This window comes from Geotrypetes seraphini, chromosome 13 (assembly GCF_902459505.1).
Source record: "Geotrypetes seraphini chromosome 13, aGeoSer1.1, whole genome shotgun sequence".
NCBI classification, from domain to species: domain Eukaryota; kingdom Metazoa; phylum Chordata; class Amphibia; order Gymnophiona; family Dermophiidae; genus Geotrypetes; species Geotrypetes seraphini.
In genome coordinates this window covers 15,854,807-15,882,487 of record NC_047096.1, presented here as the reverse complement: position 1 = coordinate 15,882,487, position 27,681 = coordinate 15,854,807, and the positions used below count along the sequence as shown (strand labels likewise).

At 41.8% G+C, this 27,681-nt stretch overlaps 1 protein-coding gene across 1 annotated transcript; it reads right to left on the bottom strand.

The window, feature by feature from the left end:
- Positions 1-453: 453 nt before the first annotated feature.
- On the bottom strand, positions 454-25,971 carry TNNI1 (troponin I1, slow skeletal type). The gene is made up of 9 exons (XM_033918189.1): positions 25,875-25,971; positions 18,564-18,594; positions 18,161-18,164; positions 14,276-14,317; positions 8,704-8,835; positions 6,371-6,460; positions 3,349-3,525; positions 2,070-2,181; positions 454-1,140 (listed from the first exon to the last, which is right to left on the bottom strand). The coding sequence occupies exons 2-8, from the start codon at positions 18,572-18,574 to the stop codon at positions 2,074-2,076; spliced, it is 564 nt and encodes a 187-aa protein (XP_033774080.1). The 5' UTR covers positions 18,575-18,594; positions 25,875-25,971; the 3' UTR covers positions 454-1,140; positions 2,070-2,073.
- Between the last annotated feature and the right edge of the window lie 1,710 nt (positions 25,972-27,681).

The window sequence follows — 27,681 nt, the reverse complement described above, 5'->3', positions numbered from 1 at the left end:
AGGTGAGAAGAGGCGTCCTGGCAGCGCAGGAGTCAAACTGCCGCTGAAATCGCCCCACGCACCAGAAATCAAATTCGGGACGGATGGACACAGAAAGGTGCCAGAGATCACAAAACCCTAAGTGCGCATGCACGTTTAGGGTTTTTTTTTTTTTATAGAGGATTCAGAAAATGAGAAATTAAAAAAAAAAAAACGCTTGGATACCTTTCGCGAGAGACCTGATTGTTGCTCCTTAGGCTGCCAGGGGCTGGGAAATCTGCAAAATATCAGAGAGAGGTGCAGGGAACGGCTGAGATGCATTGGCAGAGCTGTGTGCGGAGTTTTATTGCGACTCGTAGCTGGGGGTCTTCCACAGATCAGGACTGAGAGGCACTGGAAGAAATGTATGCGGGACCACTCTATCAGAATCCATATCCCAATAAAAATGAAACAAAGTCGGCAGACATTAAGAGCGTGTTTGTCCGAAATATTATTTTATTGAACACAGTTATAACGTAGAGTATACAGACAGCATTTAAATACACTCCATACACAGAGGGTGAAGGGGATTTCCCTACCTCCTACCATCCCACACTGTTTCCTGACAGAGAACTACTATAATTTGTGCATTCTGAAATATTGTGCATCACGGAGGGGGGGGGGGGGGGAGAGAGACAGTGTAGTGATATGCTACAGCCTGAACACCACATTGCAGAGAGAGAACCAGATCTGTTTAGAAAGAAAGACCATTTTATTGGGATGTTATTGGTCTACATCCGAGGTACATAACTCACTGAACCACATTGGAAACCAGAGAAACCTGTTCAAGCCTTACCACAATTATGACATTTTACTTAATGGTATGAAAAGACAGCACTGAGCTCATATCACCAGCTGAGGTTCCTCACTGATCTAAACTTCTCTGGTTCTACCTAAGGGAAAAATGAGAGCTTGGCAAGCAATGCCCGGCCACAGTGGAGGCCATATCAGTTTTTTAATGAAACAGTCCAATGATTTTCTCTGTTTTGAGAGCTTTAGACAAACATAGTAGATGGAAGGAGATGTGGAAGGTTGGGAAAAAAGACGATGGGGGAAGGGAAGCTGTGTGATTCATCTGGGGATATCCAGGGACCATTTGGGATGAGTCCAGGAATATTCTAGCTGAAAAGGGAGAGAGAGAGAAAAAAATATCTCAGAATGAAACAACATTTCCAGTCTCAGTGCGCAAGATGGTGTGAAGGCATTCTGCTATGCAGGGTTATGTCCCATTCATTTTCCTAAGAGAAATCTGAAGGACAAGTACAAAGCCATGCATGCACTGGGGTAAAATAGGACTGGACTAGCTTACCCCTTATGACATGGAGTCATCTGATTCCCCTACCAGTCCCCTGGAGGAAAAGTGTGAAATCTGAGAGCTCTCTGTCATCTTTAGCAAGCTGACAAGCACCAATTCCCTTCATCATCCCCCTCCAAGTTCTTTATCTGCTATTTGCTAGGGATGGGTAGGGTTACCAGGTTTTCCAAAAGGAAAATCCGGATCCCTAGACCCGCCCAGTTCCACCCATCCCCATCCCTTTATGCCCAGCCCCACCCCCAATCCCACCCTGGCCCCGTCCCGTCCCCTGCTGCCTGCTTTAGTCAGGCAGGAGAGCATACGCGCATGCGTGGATGCCCTCCTGCCTGACGGCGATTTGTTGAAAGTTTTTCAAAACCCGGGCAAAGCGCTGGGTTTTGAAAAGCCGTCCGAATCCCCCAGACATGTCCTGAAAAGGAGGACATGTCTGGGAAAATCCAAATATCTGGTAACCCTAAGGATGGGTAGTCAGAAAATTCTCTTGGCCTGTTGTAGTCCAAGTTCTTTGTTTTGGTGTGTGTTGGGGGGGGGGGGAGGTGTTCTGGGATGAATGCCATCAAGATTTTGCACTCTTAGCAGCAAACAAACGCACAGAGTCATATTTTTTCTGCTTGTTAATGACATGGGATAAGACCTTGACATCTGACTTCCCATCCCTGCATTGTCTCTGGTCTAAGGATTTTGCAAGCTCTATTTTCTGGTGGTGCTTTCTAGAGCAATTTAAACAGGTCGTTACCTTTTCACTGGCCACTTGGTGCTTTGGCAGCATCAAACATCTTCTTCCTGCCCTCCATTCCAGACATGGCTTCAACATTCTTACGCCAGTCACTCACTTCCACGGGACGTTCCTAGCGGCAAAGAGCAAGCATGGCATTGGTGGACATTCCCAGCCTGACTTTCTTAGGGCTCATTGGTTGGCGATTATCAACTAAGCCACCGACAAAGGTTGATCGACGAATGCTGCTTTAGATCATTCACTGTCCTGAACAGACGAACGGTCTAGGAATGTGCATTAGCCTGCATTTGCTTGGTTAACGTGCCTTAAAATTTTAGAGGTCCTGTTACTAAGGCGCGCTAACCGATTTAGTGCGTGCTAATCGTTAACGCATGCTAAATTGATTAGCGCGCCTTAGTAAAAGGACCCCTTAGTGCATTCAAAATCGCTCACTTTAATTCATGTTAACCTAGGAACGAAAAGAATTCCATTGATTTGCATGCATTAAAAAGGTTCTAATGTCCTTTAAACATTTATATTAGACTGAAAGTTTCAAATAAACTGAAGATAAAACAAAAGTTTTGACAAATAAAATTTGTAGATTATTACCCATAATCTAAAGGTAACATTTGTCAATAAAATTTTAATATAGCGTGCACACGCGTATACCGCGCATGCTATTATGGGTAATAATCTACAAATTTTATTGACAAATGTTACGTTTAGATTATGGGTAAATAAAGGGGTCAGATTTATAGCTCAGATTTTGAATGATTCTGGAAAAATAAGTTTTCCAGATACAGTGGAACCTTGGCTTATGAGCATAATTCATTCCAGAAGCATGCTCGTAAACCAAAATACTCGTATATCAAAGCGAGTTTCCCCCATAGGAAATAATGGAAACTCGATTGATACGTTCCCGCCCCCCCATGAGGCCAGCGGCGCTGCTCCCCCCCTCCGCTCGCAAAGGCCCCCCCCCCCCTGTGCAAACCGGCACTCCCTGCCCAAACAACTTGAAACTTACCCCCCCTCCCCGTCTGGCACCAGCACGCAGCCCACAGGACGTGCCGGTGCCGCTTGAAGAACTTCCTGCCTCTGCCGGGCCCTGAGCATGCATCTGCGTATGCTCAAGGCCTTCTAATTCTCCCTCTCGCCGAGAATCTCGGCCAGTGCCAGACAGGGGATAAGTTTCAAGTTGTTCGGGTGCGGGGTGCCGGTTCACGCGGGGGTGGGGTGGGGGGGGGGAGCGATACCGGTTCCTTCCTTCTTTAGAACCGCAAGGCCGGTCCCGGCTCCTCACCTTCTCAGTGTCTTCTTTCTTGACAGACTTCAGGTTGGCCCTCAGATCCATGGATACTTTGTGTTTGGAGCCAAGCAAAGCTCTCAACATGGCATCAGCGGAGACTCTGACCCGGCGCAGAGGTGGCCGTTTAAACTTCCCCCGGAGGTCCATCACTTTCATCTTTAGGTCCCGAATCTGCAAGGAGAAAAAAAAAAAGAGTTAACATAACTGAGCACTACCTGAGCCTGTTCCAGTTCTGCGCTCACGTGATTCCTCACTAAATGTGGCTTCTTTTGGTCTTCTTCTTAATTCTCCTTTCTTTCTTGGACCTTTTAATTTATAACATTTTTATTGAATACAAATTAAGTTTATAACAATTATATTCATAAAAATATTTATCAAACATAGTTCTATTATTCCTCCAAAATATATTTCATATTATCTACAATAAACCTTAATATATTATCAAATTCAAACCCCTTTTTAAATCAATTCCCTCCTCCTCCCATCCCAACCCTTTTTAATTATATGTAAATCTGTTATTAAAGCCCCCAAACCCAATGGAAGCTGTCAAAAATAAAGAATAATAAAAATGAAGAACTAAAATTTTAAGTAAATAATCACAGCTTCAATTTAAATAATTAAGAATTAAACTTCTAGCCTTAGGTGAAAGATTTTGAATATACGGATCCCAAATTTCCATAAATATACGAATTTTCCTAGCCGAACGTCTAACTTCCCAAGTCTCAAATAACAAAAGACGACCTTTATGCGCTGTTTAAAAGGTATGTACCTTTTCTTGTGGCAGCATAAGCAATTTTTTTTTTTTTTTTACAAAGTTTCTTTTCTGAGGTAACTCTAGCTATTCCTACCATAGTCACACTTATGGTGAAGGAATTTGATTTCTGCTTGGATGGGTGGAGTGGGTAGGGTGGGTGGGGGAAGGGTTCTGAAGAACCACATATTAGCACCTCCCACTCCTCCTTCCACATTCCGTAGGCTCAGGATTTCTCTTGAGAGCTTTACCAAACTTATAACACTAAATATTTAAAAGAAACTTTATAGATTTTGCTTATTTGATCATCCATTTGAACTGATTCAAGTGCCTTGTAGTTGTTATTTTTGACCTGGGTCCAGGGCTGGTGCTTAATTGCTGCCTGGTGTTTTGCTTTCCTATATCGCCTTTAATTCAAGGAGAGATTTACTGCCTTGTAAAAGCGGCGGAACTGAAAAGCAAGTAAGGCGGATCCAGCACAAAAGCTACATTTGTAGTTCTTGATTTTGCTTTAACAATGGCAGAATTTTTACAAAAGAAGATTCATTATCCAGCTCACAATGGCGCTGCCTCATGGAAGCCGGATCTCTGCCAGTCCTTCCTTGCACCAGGAGGTGCTAAAGGTGAGCAAGAGCACCTACCTCACCCCCTCTTTTGCAAAACCACAATAGCGGCTTTTAGCGCAGGCCGGCGCGCTGCTCCCAACACTCGTAGGAACTCTATGAGCGTCGGGAGCAGCGTAGAGCGTTCAGCACGCCGGCCTGCGCTAAAAACTGCTATCGCGGTTTTGTAAAAGGGGGGAGGAGGGGTGTCAGTGTCTCTCAAACTTTTTTTTAGCTCTGGCACACTAAACGGAGCAAATGTTTTTCATGGCATATTATAATTGAAATGATAAAATTGCAAAAAACAACAAAAAATTACCCCCCCCCCCCTTTTACTAAACCGCGATAGCAGTTATTAGCGCAGGGAGCCGCATTGAATGCTCCACAAGGCTCCTGACACTCATAGGACCTCAATGAGCTTCGGGAGCAGCGCAGAGCATTCAGCGTGGCTCCCTACGCTAATAACCGCTATCATGGTTTAGTAAAAGGGGGTAAATCTGAGAGTTATTTATTTAAAGTTCTTTAAGGTATGCATGGGTAATTGTAACAACGGTGAAACTAAAGTAGATAGAATAGAATTGCTAATCAATGCGATGGATGTGCTTGTTTTTGAGTTCAAATTAGCTTAAAACGCGGCTCGATAGTCGACAAGCAAACACACATTTCATCATCCATCTGCATTCATTCTCTGTTTATTTAATTTCTGTCAGAACCGAAAATCCAAGTTCACAAAGATAAGAAGACCAATCACGTCAAAGAACGAATTTGTCTGGGCGGTTGTATCATTGCACACACAGATGCTCATAACATTGACAGATATTTGCGTGCGTGACGTGCATGCCATCTTGTCTAGTTATACTTATGAAGGGAATTTTTAAAAATAAAATTCTGGAATCTGTTCAGGGTACATCCAGGATCTCTTCAAGGCACACCACTGTGCCATGGCACACAGTTTGAGAGACACTGATCTAACTTATGCTAGAAATGACAGAGCTTTGATGGTGAGTGTCAGTCTGTCCCCTTCTGGGTGTTTCTGGAAAGTAACATATATCCAGTTTGGGGTGCAGAGCCTGGCAGGGCAGGGAGGAAGGGGGACTGGGTGCAGAGCCAGGGAGGCAGGGGGGTAGGGTACTTGAATATTAACCCCCGGTTTATATTCAAGCCAACCTTTTGGGGGGAAAAAGGTTACCTCAGTTTATATTCAGGACAGCTTATATCCGAGTATATACGGTGTTTAGGTTATAAAGTCCCACCTGTACTTGTGTGGGCAACTTTCTCTAAATCAGTTCCAGCGGCCAGACCAAAACTGGAGACAAAATTTCAGGTTAGGCACGTGTACAGCACTATTACCACTATCATTTCTAATGACATCATCAATGATCTTCCCCTATGAACTGGAACACTGGTATCTTTCTTGCTCTGGCCCTGCCTTCTTACACAGGTTTTCAATGTTGAGTTTTTCCCCCTGCTCAATGCATATCGAATTTCTCACTTCCCATCTTATGCTGTTCCTTTCGATTTCTGCCCCACTGTATATCTCTTGTAGGATAACTCTCCTTATCCAGGTTGATGTCTGTCACATTCTTCTGTTTTCACCCTTCAGGTGTCACTGTCACCATAATGGAAATTTCTAGCATGTTGTATGACCTTCAACCCTCCTCACCTCTCTTGTGTTGTGTATGACCTTTGCCTCGATGTCATATCGTTCCTCGTCCACCATATGCATTTTATCAAGAAGTTCTCGGCATAGCTCCTGCCATTAATGGACAAGAAACAAACCCGTGATTAAAAAAGAATCCATTCAAAATAAATGCCTCAGACTACAAAACACAATGGATTGTATGATTGCATAAGGTAAGTAACTGGTATCTAATGCCTCCCTCCGCATCGAAAAATCTTTTGCGACTTTTATGTATAACAATTTTTATTGAAAGAATCAAATAATCAGTACAATAGGATAATACAAAAATACATTCAATACAATAAGAATTACAATAATATTTCATACAAATTTAATTTACATATGAATTAATTCAATCTTATCTACATCCCCCTTAATTCCACCCCCTACCCACTATCTTCCCCTAAATGAAATCCCTCACCCTGGATGAAAGTTGACAAAAATAAAGAATTAAAATAAATAACTGGAATGTAATTATTAAACCTAATTTTCATAATAAATCATTGATAACCAAACTTCGTATTTTTGGTGAAAGATTCTGAATATAAGGATCCCAAACGTCCATAAAAAGATTTTTTAAAGTGCAATTGAAGTCATACTATTTTGCTTTGGATTTCCACTCTTGACCTTTTTCCTTACCTTACTCATGCTATGGATCACCCTTTCTTCTTTGATTTCTTAGCTTTTATAGAGTTACCATATGGCTCCAGAAAAAGGAGGACGGATTGAGAAATTTGTATTAAGCCAAGAGCTTAAAATTAACTGAAAAATATTGCCCAAAAAATCAAGAAAAATTCTAAGATTTCTGCATAAAAATAATACAAAGTCATTCCCTACGGAGCAGCTGAAGCTAAAACCCTCTCTGAGAATTTCCATAACATTTTGAAAGAGGAACTGAAATCCCAAGACTGACTCCTCATGGCCTGGAGCAGGAGTGTCAAACTCCCTCCTCGAGGGCCGGAATCCAGCCGGGTTTTCAGGATTTCCCCAATGAATGTGCATGAGATCTGTTAGCATACAATGAAAGCAGTGCATGCAAATAGATCTCAGCCATATTCATTGGGGAAATCCTGAAAACCCAACTGGATTGCAGCCCTCGAGGACGGACTTTGACACCCCTGGCCTGGAGGTTGATTAGAAAACAGAGCTACCAAGTTACCCAGTTCCAGAAGGGAGACTTTTTGTCCGGTCCTGGTTTTAAACTTACATCTCAAAACAGTACGGTATATATAGTCCTTGATTCTACCCATTGAAATCAGTGCTGCCGGTCCCATAATGCACCTGGATGAGGTTGGCAGAAATCCAGCACTGGCCTAAAATCTCCCTCCTGGAACTGAGTAACTTGGAAGCTCTGAGACTTTCAACAGGAAAACCTTCTGTTGAAAGGACTTCTGGTTCCAGCGGTGTCAGTTGGACACTTTTCACTCTTTTAATGTGGAGGCCATCTGTGGGGGATGCAGGTCATGTGCAGAGCTCATGGCAAAAAACGAAAAAGAGTACTCTGTGTGGAAAACCCTGGGTTTTTTGTTTTTGTTTTTTTTAATACAAATAGATTTTAATTTCAAATAGATTCACAATTATGATATTTTCATACAGATTTCTATCATTCCTCCAAAATATATTTCCATATGACCCATATCAACCCCACTACTCACCACCACTTCCCTCCCCTTCCCCCTTCCTTTTAAGATTGTATTGAAGTAATTAATCAAATTATAATAAATTATGATATTTACATACATATTTCTATCATTCCTCCAAAATATATTTCCATATGACCCATATCAACCCCACTACTCACCACCATTCCCCTCCCCTTCCCCCTCCTTTTAAGATTGTATTGAAGTAATTAATCAAATTATAATAAATTATGATATTTACATACATATTTCTATCATTCCTTCAATATACATTTCTATATGACCTATTCCATCTTACCCCTGCACCCCCCAGTTCTCCCCCACCCCTGAATGGAAGATGACACATATTACCAGGTATTGTGATGCTATGAATGTTTCCAACGCTTCAATGAAAATATTAATAATCATACTTTGTGCTCTAGAGGAAAGATTTTGAATATAGGAGTCTCAAATTTTCAAAAAGAAACGTGTACATCTAGGAAACTTACAAACCTCCCTAACTTCAAATAAAATGAAACGATGGAGTTGGTTCCTCCAATGCCAAAAACTAGGAGGATCTTTCTGTAACCAATATTGCAAAATACATTTGTGGCCAATCATGCATGCCTTTTGAAATAAAAGGCATCTACCTTGTCCCTGTTTTAATGACTGAGCTTTTTCTCCTTTTTAACACACCTGGAGATCATTTCGGGAAAGGCCACTGGTCCTGGGGGTTGAGACACGTTCGGCGAGGTACCTCTCCTTCTCGCCTTCTCTGTCCACTTGTTCCTGTTCCCAGGCTTCTTTGGCCTTAGCAAGTAGCAAGCTCTGCAAAGCAAAATCAGAAAGCCGCGGCATGAGGGCCGGAGGAACAATGGCGGAGTGGTTCGAGCAGCTGTTCTGTGTGATCTTGAGAACTCCCTACTATACCTAGGGTTACCATATTTTTCTCTGGGAAACCCCGGACACAGGACACCGCCCCATTCCACCTCCACCTTCAGCCCCTCCCCAAGCCCCTCCTCCCCAATCCCTCCTCTCTTCTTCTGGACAAACTGCAGCCATGTCTGGAGGGCCTGGAGCCTGTGTGGATGTGTAGTGTCATCCATGCATGCTCAGAGGCCCTCCAGATGCGGCCGGAACTCATCGGGGATTTTCAAAACTCGGACAAATGTCGGGTTTTGGAAAGTCCATCCTTTTTTTTTTTTAATTTCTTTATTCTTTTTCAAACTTACATCAAGTGCACAAAAAGAACAACATGAAATACTATCGTATAACACTTGAACATCATACATTATATTCTTAATATGTAAATTAATTAAAAACCCTCCCCCCTCCCATCTTTCTATACAATCATTAAAACTATCATATTCCTTCAAAATTTCAATTTTGCTACATCTTATCTTCCAATCTTCCCACCCCCCCTATGTATATTATCAAAGAAAAATGATGCCTATTCACTACAAAAATCAACCATCGGTCTCCATATCTTTAAAAAAATTTTATAACTTCCTTTCTGTATTGCAATTGCTCTTTCCATCTTGTAAATATGACACAGGGAATTCCACCAAAATGTATAATTGAGATTACTATAATTTTTCCAGTTGTTAGTAATATGTTGCATAGCAACACCCGTCATTATCATCAAAAGCTTATTGTTATGTGCTGATAATTGACTTTTTTTCCTCTTAGACATACCGAACAGAGCAGTATCATATGATATTTCCACATGATTTTCCAATAAGCAATTTATTTGAGACCAAATTGAATTCCAAAAATTCCTAATGCAGGGGCAACAAAAAATTAGATGATCCAATGTCCCCACTTCTAGATTACAGTGCCAGCATCTATTAGATTTAGAGCTATCCAACTTTTGTAAACAAACTGGGGTCCAAAAAGCTCTATGTAATAAAAAGAACCAAGTTTGTCTCATAGATGCTGACACTGTACATCTCATTCTCCAAGACCGAAAGTCCGTCCTCTAAAAAGAGAGCATGTCTGGGTTGTCCCAGATGTCTGATAACCCTAAGTATACCCAAGTATAACTTGCCTTGAATTACTGGGAAAGGCACAAGCTAAATACATTTGTTAGTTCCCAAATTAGTCAGGATACCTTCTATCAGACCCCCTTCAGAAGAGGAGAGGATACAGACCTAGGATGACCATATGGCTCCAGAAAAAAAAAGAGTCCAAATGCAAAACCACAAGTGGATCTTATTAATTGCCAAAAGAACTTAAAAATAAAAATATTGATATTATCTAATGAATCAGCCCCAAGAGATTTTTGGAGGAAAGATCTCAGATAGGTTGCTTAAAAATTTAAGTCAGCTACAATAGCTGTTCGACCAAGACAACCATATTCTAATCACTGATCTTCCGCCAACCTCCTTAAGCTTATAAATGTGCAAACTGCAACTAGATCATTTGGGTGTGCAAAAATGCAGATTTTTGACTATGCAAAAATTAATTATATAAATAATTTAAAAAACTTTTTGTTCATCTGCTCATTAACATTTCATCTATATGCAAAGCATTTTAATCATTGTCCAGCTATCAAGGCCATTTCATATATAAGTGATTCAAACACCACTTATCTTATATAAGTGATTCTGACGGGCCCGTTTGTCGCCACGCTTCTTCAGAGAATCACATTGAAGAACAAATCTCAAAAGAGGTCAGATTGAGACATCCGGTTTTTACTTCCACTGAAAGCAATGGAAGAAAACCCCAGATGTCTCAATCTGTCCTTCTTTTTCTGCATACCACCAAACAAGTGGACCCAGATGTATATCAAAAACTTATCACTTAAATTATTATTTGTGTTGTAAGAATTATTGGGGCTCCCATTCATGCATAAAAAGACTGGAAAACAAGAAAAATAATACTAAAGTGGAGAAAACCAGACCGCAATAGGCAGCTCTTGAACCAATATAGCAATCCCTAGAGCTCAAATCATCCTGGGTCTGGAAAATCACTCCACTTACATCAGAAACAAAATCACTCATACAAAAATTCAGTCCAGGTTTCTTAGTGAAAGTCCACAAACAACTGACTTTTAAACAATGGCACCAATGATGTATTTCAATCTCAATGGGTGTAAATCACAAAGCTGTAACATATGTCTTTCAGCAGCGTCATATAAGACTGACAAAAGCAGCGTGTAAGCAAAAATTAGCAGAAAAAACCCCAATTACTTATCTTCATTGCTGTTTTCACAAATTTGAAAGCAATACAAGTTTGTGAAAACAGCAATGAAGATAAATTATTTGTTATGAACTTATGGTATAGTGGTATATAAGAAATAAAATTATTATTATTAATATTATTATTTATGGACTTTCACTAAGAAACCTGGACTGAATTTTTGTATGAGTGATTTCTGTTTTTGACGTAAGTGGAGTTTTTTTGTGCAGGACCTTGGGTTTTATTCCCATGTCTTTGATGACCAGCCGACAGGTCAGGTTTTAAGTATGTCCATATTGCACAAGAGATTTGCATATAATTGGAGAAATGGGCAAGAAGATCTCCACCCCCCCCATGCATATTCATTAGTGATATCCTGAAAATCTGACCTTTCACTGACCCTTGAGGACTGGAAGTGAAAATCAAGGACATAGGCCCTACCTGCTGATTGGTACTGTAATTTTGCAGTCTATGGAGAATCGTTGTTACAGGTAAGTAACCCTGCTTTATGAACTGAGCTGCGAGGTTCCCCAGATTTTGAGGTCCGGCTCAGCTGAGTATGCTCCATTCAACTTTAGTGGCTCATCACCTGCCTCTTGGAACCAGGCTCTCACAAATCATTGTATATCTCAGTACCTCACTTCTCTAATCCTTTAAACCCAAATCTGCCATTGACTCAGTCCTTCCCCCCCCTTCCCTTAGAACAGTCAGCAACTCTGGGCTTTTCTTCCACTGCTAATGCTGCCTCTTTTTGTGAGTCATTTCACCTCCTACTGCAGGGGTAGGGAACTCCGGTCCTCGAGAGCCGTATTCCAGTCGGGTTTTCAGGATTTCCCCAATGAATATGTATTGAAAGCAGTGCATGCAAATAGATCTCATGCATATTCATTGTGGAAATCCTGAACACCCGACTGGAATATGGCTCTCGAGGACCGGAGTTCCCTACCCCTGTCCTACTGCCTCCTGTTTGATCTCATTTCTAAATGATGCATAACAAAATAATTCATTCTCTTAGGCTTCCGCAGCTGGTGTCATGGTTATTGTAGTTGTCCGGGTTTTGCTGCGGACAACTGTAACAATCAAAATAGTTCCCCCTTCCTCATTTCAGAGACGATGGCCCTTTATCCCTGAGGTGGCTGCATACACTTTTGCAAAGCAGGCTAATTGGGATCCTCCATTGCTCATAGAAAACTTTATATGTCCAGCTAATCCTTTATATAAGTACTGTACAATTCTTTATAACCTCCCTTAGGGATAATTTTGAAGTAACATTGCCATCCTGTGGCTAAATCACTTTAAAACATTCACTATGTAAATTTCCAGTAATTTGAAAGATGAGACTGTCAAGCACTGCGTTTGGAAGCTGGGAATAGAGTTATAATATGGCCTCAGGTCACTGAAGCAGTCTTGTTCATTCTTGGTCTGGTCCTTGCTGAATGTGAGGAATAGGCAAACTCTTGGTGTCGAGGACCAGAATAGGAGCCTGTACATTTCTGGAGGCCGCACCTTAAAAAAGATATAAAAAGGATGGAGTCGGTCCAGAGGAAGGCAACTAAAATAGTATGTGGTCTTCATGATAAGGTGTATGGGGACAGACTTAAAGATCTCAATCTATATACTTTGGAGGAAAGGTGGGAGAGGGGAGATATGATAAAGAGGTTTAAATACCTACGTAATGTAAATGCGCATGAGTCGAATCTCTTTAATTTGCAAGGAAGCTCTAGGGGTGTCAAAGTCAGTCCTCGAGGGCTGCATTCCAGCCGGGTTTACAGGATTTCCCCAATGAATATGCATGAGATCTATTTGCATGCACTGCTTTCATTGCATGCTAATAGATCTCATGCATATTCATTGGGGAAATCCTGAAAACCCGGCTGGATTGCGGCCCTCGAGGACTGACTTTGACACCTGAATGAGAGGGCACAGGATGAAGTTAAGAGGTGATAGGCTCCGGAGTAATCTGAGGAAATACTTTTTTACAGAAAGGGTGGTAGATGCATGGAACAATCTCCTGGAAGAGGTGGTGGAGATAGCGACTGTGTCTGAATTCATGACGGCATGGGATAGGCACATAGAATCTCTCGGAGAAAGAAAGAGATAATGGTTACTGCGGATGGGCAGACTAGATGGGCCATTTGGCCTTTATCTGCCATCATGTTACTATGTTTCTATAACCATAAATCTCTATGACATCACAATGCAGGTGTAAAGAGCCTTAGCCTATAGGAAGAGGAGATGCAAATGTTAAGAGCCTTAGCCAATAGGAAGAGGAGGAGATAGTGGATACTGCAGATGGGCAGACTAGATGGGCCATGTGGTCTTTATCTGCCATCATGTTTCTATGGTGGGGTTGAGGGGTAGTGCTACTACTATTTCTACTAATCATTTCTATAACACTGCTAGATGTAGAAAGTGCTGTAGATTATAACACTCAAGAGACAGTCCCTGCTCTGTAGAGCTTACAATTTAATCAACAGACAAACAGGACAAGTAGGGGGCTAGAGTTAGCTGCAGTGGTCCTCTCAGATTTCCAGACAGATGTGACATGTTTTTGGTCACTGCAGGCCAGACAGAAGGCTTCTGTGGGTGAGAAGTTTAATAAGTCATTTTCCTACTTCTGATTTAGGGACTTGGAAATTGGAATACTAAGTCATCGATGCATCATGGATAAAACCAGGACTGGATCAGTTTGTCCCTGATGATCTGAAGCCAGCTGTAACCTGCCTAGCTAAATTTTACCTGCTTGATCCAGAGATGTCAAGTTACCCAGTTCCAGGCTGGATATTTTTGCCCAGTCCTGGTTTTGAACTTACACCCCAATGCAGCGTGGGATCAGTAGTGCCTGATCTTGTCCGTTGATGCGAGGCCCATAATGCATCGGGATGGGGTGGTCAGAAATCCAAACCTCCAAGCTACAACTGGGTAACTTGGCATCTCAGCAAACAAGATTCAGAGTGGTTTGAGGAGCGGGAGTAGAAAAATCCTGTTCTCCATCCCTTCGTGTGTTTTTGAGGGGTCCAGCATGTGTGCTCTGTGCACGGAGCTTTATAGGTACACCAGAAATGCTTTCAGGCTTCTAGGAACTTACCTTCAGTAAAAGCTTGCGTGAGGCTGAGATCTTTGACTTCCTCTAAAGGCAGAGAGAATAGAACATGTTTTAAAGCTCCGTAGCCTCTTCAAGAAGACCGAGTTTAAAATGTGCACTTAGAGGGCAATTCTGTAACCAGGCATTGGCATTATGCACGTACCACTTGTTCTTGTATATATTCAGAATACCATACCTTTTGAGGGTAAGTGCACATATGTGCACATAAGTGGTACCAATGCAACTAAGCATTGTTATGTAAGGACATATAGAAATTGCATAGCACATAAAAGCAAGGGGGCATTTACATGGGTGCAGACTGACAGGGGCATGGGCAGAGCAGTCACTTATGCATGTAAGCTACAAATACTGTAAGTCATGTGCACCCTTGCTACACTTATGCGACAGAAGTTATGCCAGATTTATTTGACTGGTGTAACTCAAGCGTATAAGTGTTACGCCAGTACAGTGTTCCCCCGCGAATTTGCGGTTCACAAATCACAGACTCACTAATTTGCGGTATTCTCCGACCACTTCTTCCTGTACTAAATTCAGGCTACACCAATCAGGAGCTGCATGTCAAAGCAGCTCCTGATTGGTGGAGCCTGACTTTAGTAACAGGAAGAGGCGGTAGGAGCATACCGCGAGCGATTTTGCACCCACCAGCGCCCCAGCTGCCCTCTCCTGCCTTTTAACTGTATTCACGGTTTTTCAAAATTTGCGGGGGTTCCTAGAACGGAACCCCCCAAATTGTGGGGGAGTACTGTATTCTATAACAGAATCTGGGCACCCAGGTCACTGTGTGACATCAGAGTGCCTAAATAGAGACTCTCTTTCTTAGACCAGCCCTATTAGAGGGTCATTTTGTAAAGGCTTTTCCATCTATAAAAGCCCTAGATAAACATACTGTACTTGATTGATTGTACAAACAGGTAAAAAGTAAGCTTATCGTTATGCATTGACTGAATAGTGCCCCCATATGGTTCATTCTCATCTCCCTTTGCAAGCCCATCCTCTCATCTGGTTCTCATATTGGACAGCCACTGTCCATGACCTCCAGGCAGCAGTCTCCATTTCTTTGTTTATATTGATTAATGGAGTATAGCAGTGCCCTCCTGTGGCCAAGAGCAGCAGGGCGCAGCATTCTTGAGATTCATTTCCCTTGATGACCATCAGGTGTCCCTATCAGGGGAGTATTTGAGTAATTCTACCATTGTGCTCGTATAAATAGGTGCCCAGAGGGCATCTGGTAGGAATGTATTCTAAAAAGAAACTTAGGTGCCTAGTTATCTTTATAAAATATTAGCCTAACAGCCAAAATATGTGCTTATATGTTAGGGCTAAGTATAAATGCTAGCCACAGAACTAGGGTGAGTGCACCTAAGTTCTGCAGATACACACATTATACTTTATTAAGATATCCTCACTAACATTTATGCACCGATTGGCCTCATAAATGTTTAGGATAATGGTATATATGTGTGTGTATACAGGCATACATGTATCTGACAGGTGGTTGTACATATTGGCAGAATCTGGGTGGGGATTGGGTGAGACTCTCATGGGTATAACTTATAGAATTTATAGAGCTTGTATATATGTCAGCATGAAATTAAACAGAAATTTCTCTTGTCGGGAATTCTGAGCTGGAAGGCCACGAGTTGAGCTGAAAATGCAGCTGATCATCTTGTACAGTAAGACACGGAGCAGCTTTGAGAAATATAAGTGCAGGTGCCTTTAATTGTTTACATTTTGGATTGAATGCTCTGATATAGCAGCTTTGCAGGGAGTTGCCGTTGGTTTAAACTGCGCTGTTTGGTTGATACTTACTTATGAAACTTTCGCATAATAGTGCCATTTTTCCCTGCGATGTGTTGCTTTGAACCTGTGTCCTGGTGCGCTTCAGTGTCATGCTTCAGCGATGTGGTTTTTTCATCTTTCAGTTAAGTCTATTAACTTCTTGATTTGCATCTGTTTGATTCATTTTGATTGATTTTTGTCGGGGTCTTGGCTGGCAGGGTTCATTTTGGGGTCGCTCAGGTTTCACCTGTTAACTCACCTATTTTGATTTATTGGTTTAGATCGGTGGATATTTTCACTTTGATTTAGAGCACACCCAGGGTGCTCAATGATGGTGTGCGGGTGGGGGTATATTATTACCTCTACCTAATTCGTGAAGTGTTGGAGCTTGACTCCTATCGCTGCTTGTTCACACTGAGAGCACCCTTTACTTTGGTATTATCTATGATAGTCTGTACGCGGTGTTGCATGGGGTGCACAGTTTTGGTCCTGAGCGCCCCCTTAGTGAACCTTGGTGTGACTACTTTCTGCCTTTTTTGTTGTTACTAGTTTAGGTTTTTGGCAGCTTTTTGGAGTGTATTTTGTGTTTGCTTTAAAGAACAGTAGAAAGAGGCAATGGAGACGTCACAACCAGCGAGGGAAAATGATAGCTTTATTGATTTGAAGTCTTTAAAATGAAGTCCCAATTAGGACCCAGTTTCGGCAACTACGTCGCCTTCTTCAGGAGACAGTATTAATCGTGTCAGCGTCTCTTCAAATCAATAAAGCTATCATTTTCTCTCACTAGCTGTGACGTCTGCCTCTTTTTGCTGTTCTTCATAATATCTCGAGGCTTGGGTCTTTCTTTTTTTTTGTTTCCTTGCTTTGCTTAAAGCTACCGGTACATGAGAGCTAGATGAATTAAGCAAACACTGAGGTTTTTTTCCTTCATTATAGTTTCGTAAGCATATGGACAATCAAAGAACTGTTCTTTCCTCACTGGCTACTGAACTAGAAACTATTTGGTTTTTTACTTGATTTTCTGTGTCTGATATTGTTTCGTTCCAGACTTTTATGTGTTGTGCCAGACAAAGAAAAGCAGTGACACCTTACCTCTCTTCAGGGAGTCATTTGCAGAAGGTACAAAATAGGAATGAAAAAGAAAGAGGAAATCATATTAAAATATATTTGTCAGTAAGAGGGCCATACAATGTACTAAGAAAGTATGACCCTGAAGTGTTATAAGTGTATGTGCTTGCGTGTCTGGGTAGGAAGAATGCAGGCTCTTTTTTTCTTAGACATTTCAAAATGCAAGGGTAATCAGACTTTAAAAATGGAGAGGGAGGTGAGGGGATCCACATAGCTCCAACCTGGGTTTAGTATTGTAGTGAGGGGTGATGGCATCCCCACTGCTGGTGGTGGGGAGCCCCTTAAATTAATTTCCCCCTACCTCTTATGGATGTCACCAGCAGTGAGCAGGGTCACCTACCTGCTGTTTGCACTAGCTGAGTCTGCCCTCTGACATCACTTCCAGGTCCTGTGAACAGGATATGACATCAGAGGGAGGGCTGAAGCTAGCGTGAGTAGCAGGGAGAGACCCCGATCATTGCCAGTGACAGCTACAAGAGGCATGGAGGAAGAATGTATTTAATAGACCCCCCCATACCAGAGGAAGGAGAAAAGCTGGCATCCCTACTCCCTCCTCCCTTATTACATCATTGACTGGGCTGTCATTTACTTTTCAGGATAGAGAGTTAATTTCTATCAGAGTAGTTTTTAGAAAGAGTCACCTAGAAATAGGCACCACAATGGGAGGTGGGGGGGGGGCTTAGCACCAATTCCATCACAACACTTAGGTCATTATAGAGCACGCAAGCGGCGTTGTACTTCTAGGCGCCCATTTATAGAATTGGTCCGATAGAAAGGTGGACCCGGCTGGAATTGTGTAGGCTCAGAAGTGAAATTTTACAAGTTATTTGTCTTGCCCAAGAACTGACAACTGGGTGGCTGAGAAGCTTACTAGAGCTGTGGGTGGGGGCAGTGGCATAGAAAGGGGGGCAGGGGACCGCCCAAGGTACTGCCTTCATTGGGGGGCAGCAGCACCAGCACCTCTCTTCCCCCCTCCATACTTTCTTAAATGTTTGCCTGCACGAGCATCATCTTCCACTTGCTGCTTGCACCAGCCTCGGCTCCCTTCTGATGTCACTTCCTGCTCACCAGGCCAGGATGTGACATCAGAAGGAAGCCGTGACTTGCGTGAGCAGCAGGTGGAAGATTATGCTTGCTCCGGTGAACATTTCAAGAGGTACACTGGGGGCGGGGGCCATTAAAGCGGCAAAAAGAGTGGTGGCACTTAAGCAGCAGGGAAGAGTAGGGGGCAATGTGCCATCAGCCCAGACGTTACGCCACTGGGTGGAGGTGGGGGTAAGTTGGCCATTCAGTGGAATTCCGGATTCAATGCTGACTTTTATGGAGGTTTCCAAACTCTTCTTTCTGGTGTTTATTTACTTACAGTTCAGGCATGATGACAGCAGAGACTTCCCCTGAAAAAAAGTGGAAAAGAAAGTATTGACCCACCGTGCAGTGATCATTGGTTATTTTTCAAGGAGGAGCCACTGTGGCAAAATTTAGGGCTCCTGTTACTAAACGGCGCTAGAGGATTTTAGCGAAGGCAAGCAAGGTAAATGCTCCGCTGCCCATAGAATTCCTATGAGAGCATTTACCTCGCCAACCTACGCTAAAAGCCTCTTGCGCCATTTAGTAAAACCCAGTGTTAAGGTTTAACAATTTTTATTGGTAATCACAGATTTACAGTACAAAATATATGCAGTTGATATAATTGGTCATCCATCTTTATAACATAATATAATGTCCTAAATGCCCTCCTAAACTCTATAGTAACAATATTCCAAATATGGAGGTCATCCAGCAAGATTAACTAATATATTCTGGAATCTTATTTATGCAATAAACTTAACAATGAACTGCATTAACTTGAATCCTGTCGTCGATTCTGGCAGTACATTGTAAGTTTTCATTTGCGGGAATGGATACCTCTCCCATTACATGTTCAAAGGAGTCCCACCTACCCACCCCACCCCCGGTTTAAATGTAAGAGCCATGACTGGTGTTAGACAAACTTATGCCAGGGCAAGGGGCAGGGGGAGTGTCACATTCCAAATTTGGAGCCAGACCAGCTGCTCAAGCCCATGCAAAGCAAAATCAGAACACAGAATGTGTCACTCAGGGGTTCTGACCCAGCTTGCAGTGGTGACGTCAGGAGCGGGATGAACTTTGGCGATTCTTCCCGCTCTTCTACTCATTTGTGTATGCCCTTAGGTGCAGTGTATAGGACTTCTCAAGAAATGCTCTGCAGCATTTCGCTCTGTAAACAGTTATGCGAGCAGAACTATTCGGTACATAAGATGGTAGATAGTTTCTCAAGAATCCTCCGATTGCCATCCGAGTAACCTAACTCGATGTCGGTTCCAATCTTCATCGATCCTTTTTTGTTTGTGCTCTGTTCTATTAATGATGCTTGTAATGATACTGGTTGAGCTTCACTGGTTGCCAGTCATTTGGAGAATACAATTTAAGATACTAACGTTGGTATTTAAATCTATTCATAGAAACATAGAAACATAAAAGATGACGGCAGATAAGGGCCATAGCCCATCAGGTCTGCCCACTCTACTGACCCACCCCCAAGTCTACTATCCTAGGGTTCCCACTCCTGGTGACAGGTTCCCTTGGCTTAAACCTCCTTCTCGTTCTTTTAGATCACAAGGCAGAAACTATTTGGTTATTCCTTCAATTCACTCTGTGATCAAAATTGCGAATTGTGCTCGCACGTTTCAAGTAGCGGGACCATCGTTGTGGATCTCAGTCCCAGACTGCATTCGTTTGATCGCTGACTTTTTGGCCTTTCAAAAAAGTTTGAAAGCTCACTTTTTTCAACTGCCATTTTCAGATTTGGGTATTTTACAGTTTTGTTATTATTTAGTTCATTTATTTGAAGATGTTTTTGAATTGTATACTGAATGGTGATGTTTTATTTTGATTTAAGTCTGTATAGTTTCATTATGCATGTAATGGTGTTATCTGCATAGAAGTTTGATATACGGGCTACAAATGTTTAAAATACAATAAATAAAATACATTAAAATTTAACTTAGCTTGGCGGTGGTGGGGGTGCTTTTATGAAAAGCCAAGTTAAATTTATCATTAATAGTATTTAGAACAGAGCACAAACAAAAAAGGATCGATGAAGATTGGAACCAACATCGAGTTAGGTTACTCGGATGGCAATCGGAGGATCCTTGGGAAACTATCCACTATCTTATGTACCAAATAGTTCTGCTTGCATAAGGTGCAGCCTCTCACCTCACATGAACAGTGGTCATAAGCATTTTATTAATACATATTACATATCACAGTCATAAACGCACGGGACAAAGGCGCACCGACATTACAGAGCAGACAATTGAGCGCAAGACTCCAGCGTGCCACCGTAAAAGTTTATTTTAAAAAGCTCCCCCAGTTTACTTAATAGTGTTCGCGCTGCCATGGGGAGGGGTTTTGGGGGTTGGAACCCCCCATTATAGAGGAAACAACTTTTTCTGTATTTATTAGGGGAAAAGTTAAGTTTTCTTTATAATGTGGGGGGTTACACCCCCCACACCCCTTCCTCGCAGCTCTTTAAAATAAACTTTGACGGCGTCGCGCTAGAGTCTTGCGCTCAATTGTCTGCTCTGTAATGTCGGCTCGCCTTTGTCCGGCGCACTTTTGTCCCATCACCATAACATAGCAGTGGTTGTTCAGCTATTTGGGGGTCTGGGTATCAATGTCACCTTTGCAATACTTGTGACCATGAAACCTACTAGGGTATAAGATCACTCCATTGGCTCAGGTGCAAACTTAGATTATACCTGAATGTGACTCACTTTGATCTACAACCAAAAATGCGTGAGCTAAGTCCAAATAAATACATTTCCAATAGAAAATGACACGGTAACAAAATTCATCACTGTTCCCGTCCTCGTGAATAACCGCGGGAAACCATCTTATTGTCATTCTTTAAGGAGAGAGGGAAGAATCAGAGTATAATTGGGCACAACCACTGACCCGCAAGCTTTGCTTTGAAGAATGCCGGTGTAGAAGGACTGAGGTTGAAATAGACACAAAAGAATGACAGTCTCTGGTATCCAGAGCAGATATTGTGATGTCATAATGCCTCATTCCACCAGTGCCTAAGAGCCAATCACATCAGTGATGTCACAATGGCTTCATTATCCTTGGCTCACATAAGAATCAGAGTATGAATGGCCACAACCACTGACCCTCAAGCTTTGCTTTGAAGAATGCAGTGTAGAAGGACTGAGGTTGAAATAGACACTAGAAAATGACATGGGATTATTTCCCGCGGTTATCCGCGGGGACAGGAACGGTGATGAATTTTGTCACCGTGTTATTCTCTAATTTCCAACCTGATAAAATTTGGATGTGACTTCATCTGTCTTGTCACAGGAGCTGTCCAGACTTTTAGTGCTGAACAAACCTCAATGTTGTTTGAACCTGTGCCCCCACTAGAGGAACCTCTGACAGACTGGTAGTCAGCGGAGATTGCTGTACAGAAAGTTTTCTTCTAACTACCGCTCCTGTCTCCATCATAGTCGGTCCCTGTAGAATTCTTCTGTAAGTCGGCACTCCCCTCCTCCCACCTGGATCCCCCCCCACCCCCAAAGTCTGGGCTTGTATGAATCTTAATGGCAAGGTTGTTTGGTAGCGTTTGTGGCACTGTATGATGTTCCTCAGGCCTGTATCTATCTTATTGCTTGCATCGTGTATGTTTTTTTAACGTTGTTGGGCATTGTTTATTGTTGCCTGTTTGCCTTTGATTCCTTAATAAAAATAATAATAATAAAAAAAAGAATTCTGTTGAGGATTTTCACTTCTTTCATGACTCAGCAGGAGGAAACAGTACAATAAGGCCTTGAGAAGGGCATATAGCATCTATAAGCTCAAATTCTGCAGAGCAAATGCTAAGAAGCCGGCTTACCCTGTCCTCGCCTACAATATCATTTTATACAGAAAGGACTGTCTAACCTGTACTCTGTGTATTAGGGACACACAGAGTCCTGGAACTTTTCTTTTCCATATACTGGGAATACATTTTCTGTGTGCTGAGACCAAACCACCTGCTCCTGTTATTAGGCTGATTGGAAGCTGCACCTAGAAGCTGCTATAAAGTTCAGACAGTGTGTGGCGCAGTGGTTAAAGCTGCAGCCTCAGCACCCTGAGGCTGTGGGTTCAAACCTAAGCTGCTTCTTGTGACCCTGGGCAAGTCACTTAATCTCCCCATTGCTTCCGGTACATTAGGTAGCTTGTGAGCCCACCGGGACAGACAGGAAAAAATGCTTGAGTACCTGAATAAATTCATGTAAACCGTTCTGAGCTCCCCTGGGAGAACAGTAAAGAAAACTGAATAAATAAATAGTGTGAAAAGTTTCAGCCTCTGATAACCAGAGCTGGTATTGTGACATCATAATGCCTCATTCCACCAATGACTAAGAGCCAACCTCATCAGTGATGTCACAATGGCTGGATTGTCCTATACTTGGCTCACTTTTACTACATTTTTAATTCTAGAGTGGTGCAGTGGTTAAAGCTACAGCCTCAGCACCCTGAGGTTGTGGGTTCAAACCCACGCTGCTCCTCATGACCTTGGGTAAGTCACTTAATCCCCCCCATTGCCCCAGGTACATTAGATAGATTGTGAGCCTGCTGGGACAGACAGGGAAAAATGCTGAATAAATTCATGTAAATCATTCTGAGCTCCCTGGGAGAACGGGATAGAAAATTGAAAAAGTAAATAGTGTGACAAGTTTCAGCCTCTGATAACCAGAGCTGGTATTGTGACATCATAATGCCTCATTCAACTAATGCCTAAGAGCCAACCTCAGCAGTGATGTCACAATGGCTTGATTGTCCTATACTTGGCTCATTTTTGCTACATTTTGATTTCTAGAGTATCACAGTGGTTAAAGCTACAGCCTCAGCACCCTGAGGTAGTGGGTTCAAACCCATGCTGCTCCTTGTGACCCTGGGCAAGTCACTTAATCCCCCCCATTGCCCCAGGTACATTACATAGATTGTGAGCCCCCCGGGACAGACAGGGAAAATGCTTGAGTACCTGAATAAATTCATGTAAACCGTTCTAAGCTCCCCTGGAAGAACGGTATAGAGAATTAAATTAAATAAATACATAAAGACTGCTTGCTTTCCATAGTGCTACAGAGGGAATCAGGGCGCATTGCTCTAAACATGGTCATCCTTTTCAAGTTTGTTGTATTTGATATACTGTACTGCCTAAATACCTAGGCAGTTTACAGAAAATGAAAAACATTTGTACAAATGTTTCAAAGGTAACAACATAAATAATAAAAATAGCCGGAGACAATCAAAAAGGATGATGGATACGTAAGGGAAAACAGTAAGAGGATAGATTGGTTGCCTATGGAAGGAATGTACATATAGAATGATACATAGGGCATATTTCTCACAAATACAAGCTTTTCATGCGGGTTTAGTAAATTCTCCAAATTGTATTAAATGCGATAAAGGCCTCAACACGTTATCTTGTGCTTTTTGGCAACGTCCTCTCATTAAGTCATTCTGGTCTGCCATCCTATTATATTTGGGTTCGTTATGGCAGTGGTTCCCAACCCTGTCCTGGAGGAACACCAGGCCAATCGGGTTTTCAGGCTAGCCCTAATGAATATGCATGAAGCAAATTTGCATGCCTATCACTTCCATCATATGCAAATCTCTCTCATGCATATTCATTAGGGCTAGCCTGAAAACCCGATTGGCCTGGTGGTCCTCCAGGACAGGGTTGGGAATCACTGCGTTATGGGATAGTTTAGTAGTGGAATCCCCAAGGGGGTGCTATTTGGTAAGGCTGCTGCTTGTGGGGTATATGGTCAAGGGAGATGCCTTTTATTTTAAGAAAGCATGGATGATAGGTCATAAATGTATTATGCAATATTGGTTACAGAAAGAACCTCCTAGTTTTTGGCAATGGAGGAACCAACTACATCGTTTACTTTTATTTGAGGTTTGGGAGGTTCGTCGATTTCCTAGACAAACTCGTCTCTTTATGCAAATTTGGGTCCCCTATATTCAAAAACTTTCTTCTAGAGCACGAAGTATGATTCTTAATGAATTACATTGAAGCTTTTGAAACCTTCATTGTGTCCCAAGACCTGGCAATCTATGTCACCTTCCATCCTGGGGGGGAGGGGGGGAAAGGGAAGTGGAGAAAGGGAAAGGGGGGGGTGAAAGGTGGAATAGGGTAGATCATATAAAAAAAATTTTGGAGGAATGATAGAAATATGTATGGAAATATCAGAATTGTGAAATTATTTGTGAAGAATATTTCTTTGTTTTATATTATTGTATATTTACTTGATTCCTTCAATAAAATGTTATAACATAAAAGTTGGAAACTCGATGTGGCATTTTTGACCCCTCCCCCCCACACACACATATTAAAAAGAGAGATAGCATGCATCCCACTGGAAAGATAACTCATGACTCAACTGTATGTAATGGTGGAATTATTTATGCATGATAAGAAAGTATGAAAAGATTATCACTATTAAAAACGAATCTTGCTCTCAGTTTTGTAAAATCTTGACAAATATTGCCTCGCTTCCTGACAAACCTATGAATCATTATGTAATAACTTATCAGACGCATATATCCTGAATCACATACAATGTATAATAACGTACTTTCACTTTTTAAGTTCAAACATTTTATTGAAAGAATAGAGCAAAAATTCATACATATTATATAGAAAGATATTCTTTACAAATGATTTTACAAATGTTAAAATCCTAATCCATATATTCTATAAAATTCTAACATTCCTCCAAACATTTTCACTTTTAATCTATGCAATGACTGTTTGGGCAATATGAATATCTTGGACTTTATTCTCGTGTTACCTGCTGCATTATTGTTTTTCTTTTTAAAAAATCAATAAAGATACTTGGAAAAAAACCAACCCATTAAAAAGAGAGAGAACTCCTTTGGAAACTATCTAGGGTCCTTACCTCGTCTTTTTCATTTAAAGACAATGGAAGGCTATGGGGTAGGGGGATATTCTCATACAGCACGCTGCTTCCCTTTCTCTTAACTCCCCATCCTTGTCTCACCCCACTACTTAAGAGTTTGCTCTTACCTCAAAGTAAAATAGATATTGATTGTAGCAGGTTTCCAGGTCTTGCCGCATCTGTGTCAGCCGTCGGTTCTTTCTACACAGATGCGGCAAGACCCGGAAACCTGCTACAATCATGACGCCAGCCCCGGAGCCTAAGAAAACATAAAATAAATATTGTTCCCCTGGAACACAAAAGACAAATATCATTTTGGGATTTTTTTTTTTTTTTTTTAATACGTCCATTCCCAGGTGACAGATTAAATTTACCCTAGCACTATCCCACTCTTGCAAAGTTTAATCGTGAGCATGGTGGGTTGTGATCCTTGATCACACACAGCCTCTGGCTGATCCCATGCGGCTATATGCAGGGTGGAAGCTCTCAGTTGGTAGTGGCATTCAGAGAGCCGGTTTCCCAAATGATGGGAGCAGGGATTATCTTTTGGGAACATAATTCTGAAAATCGGTCAGGTTAGTCTATCAGTTTCAGCTCAGTGGAGCAGAAATCCTGCACATTTTGGGGTGGTAGGTCGAGTCTGTGATTGGCAATGCCCAGTAACCCCCCCCCCCCACACACACACCCACACACACCATTCTTACCTCCTGTGGTACAGACAGCTGGAAGATGGTTGTTGGAGGTTGGACAGAGGCAGACTGCAGCGAGAATGCAAAGAGAGGAGTGTTTTTAATCCAAGCCTAACTGTGACTGGGGAGTAAAAATAACTCATAGAGAGCCACCCCTTATAGATGGCCATAAAGTCAGTCAACCCTACCCTATTTACCCAAGTATAGCATGCAGTTAAGCCATGAGCACCTGCCTTACCTGTGATAGTTGGGATACCTGTGCCATTCTCTTTCCCCAGATCACACGGACAGAGTGGTCTTTCTAGAGCTGCTGAAAATCTACAGTTTGTTATAAAATACTAGTAGAGGTAGGATGGGGTGTGCAATCCCTCTCCTGCAAGGCCACAAATTTCACGGTGTCTGTGCTTTTCACCTGGGTCACCTGAAATCTACTGTCTTGTTTGCATTTTCCCCACCCACTACACCACTGTGGTCAATCGCCTTTTAGAGCTTTCTTTATCACCCCAGTGAATTTCATCTGACGGGTAAGGCCTTCCTCAGACTCTCTGATAAGAACATAAGACCGTAAGAATAACCTTACTGGGTCAGACCAATGATCAATCTAGCTCAGTAGCCCATCGTCATGGTGGCCAATCCAGGTCACTAGTACCCTGCAAAAAAACCCCAAAAAATAGCAACATTCCATGCTACCAATCCAGGGCTAGTGGCTCCTCCCCCCATGTCTGTCTGAATAGCAGGCTATGGACTTTTTCTCCAGGAACTTGTCCAAACCTTTTTTAAAACCAGCTACGTATTGGGGTATTTGGTCAAGGGAGATGCCTTTTATTTCAGAAGGCATGTATGATTGGTTATAAATGTATTATGCAATATTGGTTACAGAAAGAATCTCCAGGTTTTGGGCATTGGAGGAACCAGTTGTATCGTTTACTTTTATTTGAGGTTTGGGAGGTTTGTCGATCTCCTAGACGATCTCATCTTTTTATGAAGACTTGGGATCCCTATATTCAAAAAACTTTCACCTAGAGTGAGAAGTTTAATTCTCAATTAATTACACTGAAACTATGGTTGTCTTAATTACATTCCAGATCTTGGCTGTTTTTTGTCACTTTTCATTCGGGGAGGGGGAGGGAAAATGGGATGGAGGGAGAATAAAAAATGGGTTGGAGGGAAGGGGGAAGGTGAGGAAGGGAGGGGGGAAGTGGAGAGAGGGAGGGTAATACTGAGGGATTATGGTTTATAATATAAAATGATTGGAGGAATGATAATATTATTTGATAATATGTATTATATGGAATGGAAGTTTTTTAAATATGTGAATTTTTTTGTAAGAAATATCTTTGATATATTATATGAATGTATTCTCATTTTGTTCCTTCAATAAAAATGTTTAAACTTAAAAACCAGCTACGTTAACCACTCTTACCACATCCTCTGCAAATGCATTCCACAGCTTAACTAATCTCTGAGTGAAAAAATATTTCCTCCTATTCGTTTTAAAAGTATCTCCCTGTAACTTCATCGAGTGTCCCCTAGTCTTTGTAATTTTTGATGGAGTAAAAAAATTGATTTATTTGTACCCATTCTACACCACTCAGGATTTGTAGATCCCTTTTATCATCTTGGTCGCTCTTCTTTGAACCTTTTCTAGTTCTGCTATATATTTTTTGAGATAAGGCGACCAAAATTGAATGCAATACTCAAGGCAAGGTCGCACCATGGAATCGATACAGAGGCATTATAACATTCTTAGTCTTGTTTACCAAGGAGTGTTATGCAAAGACAATAGGTGAAAAATAATGGGTTTTAAAGATCTTTTTCAAAT

Excerpts from the sequence above, each read along its gene's own strand:
- TNNI1 (XM_033918189.1), bottom strand. Across the intron at positions 8,836-14,275 it reads CACGCAAGCTTTTACTGAAG|AGCTTGCTACTTGCTAAGGC; the intron begins GTAAGTTCCTAG and ends TTTGCTTTGCAG. Across the intron at positions 2,182-3,348 it reads AGAAAGAAGACACTGAGAAG|GAACGTCCCGTGGAAGTGAG; the intron begins GTGAGGAGCCGG and ends CTTTGCCGCTAG.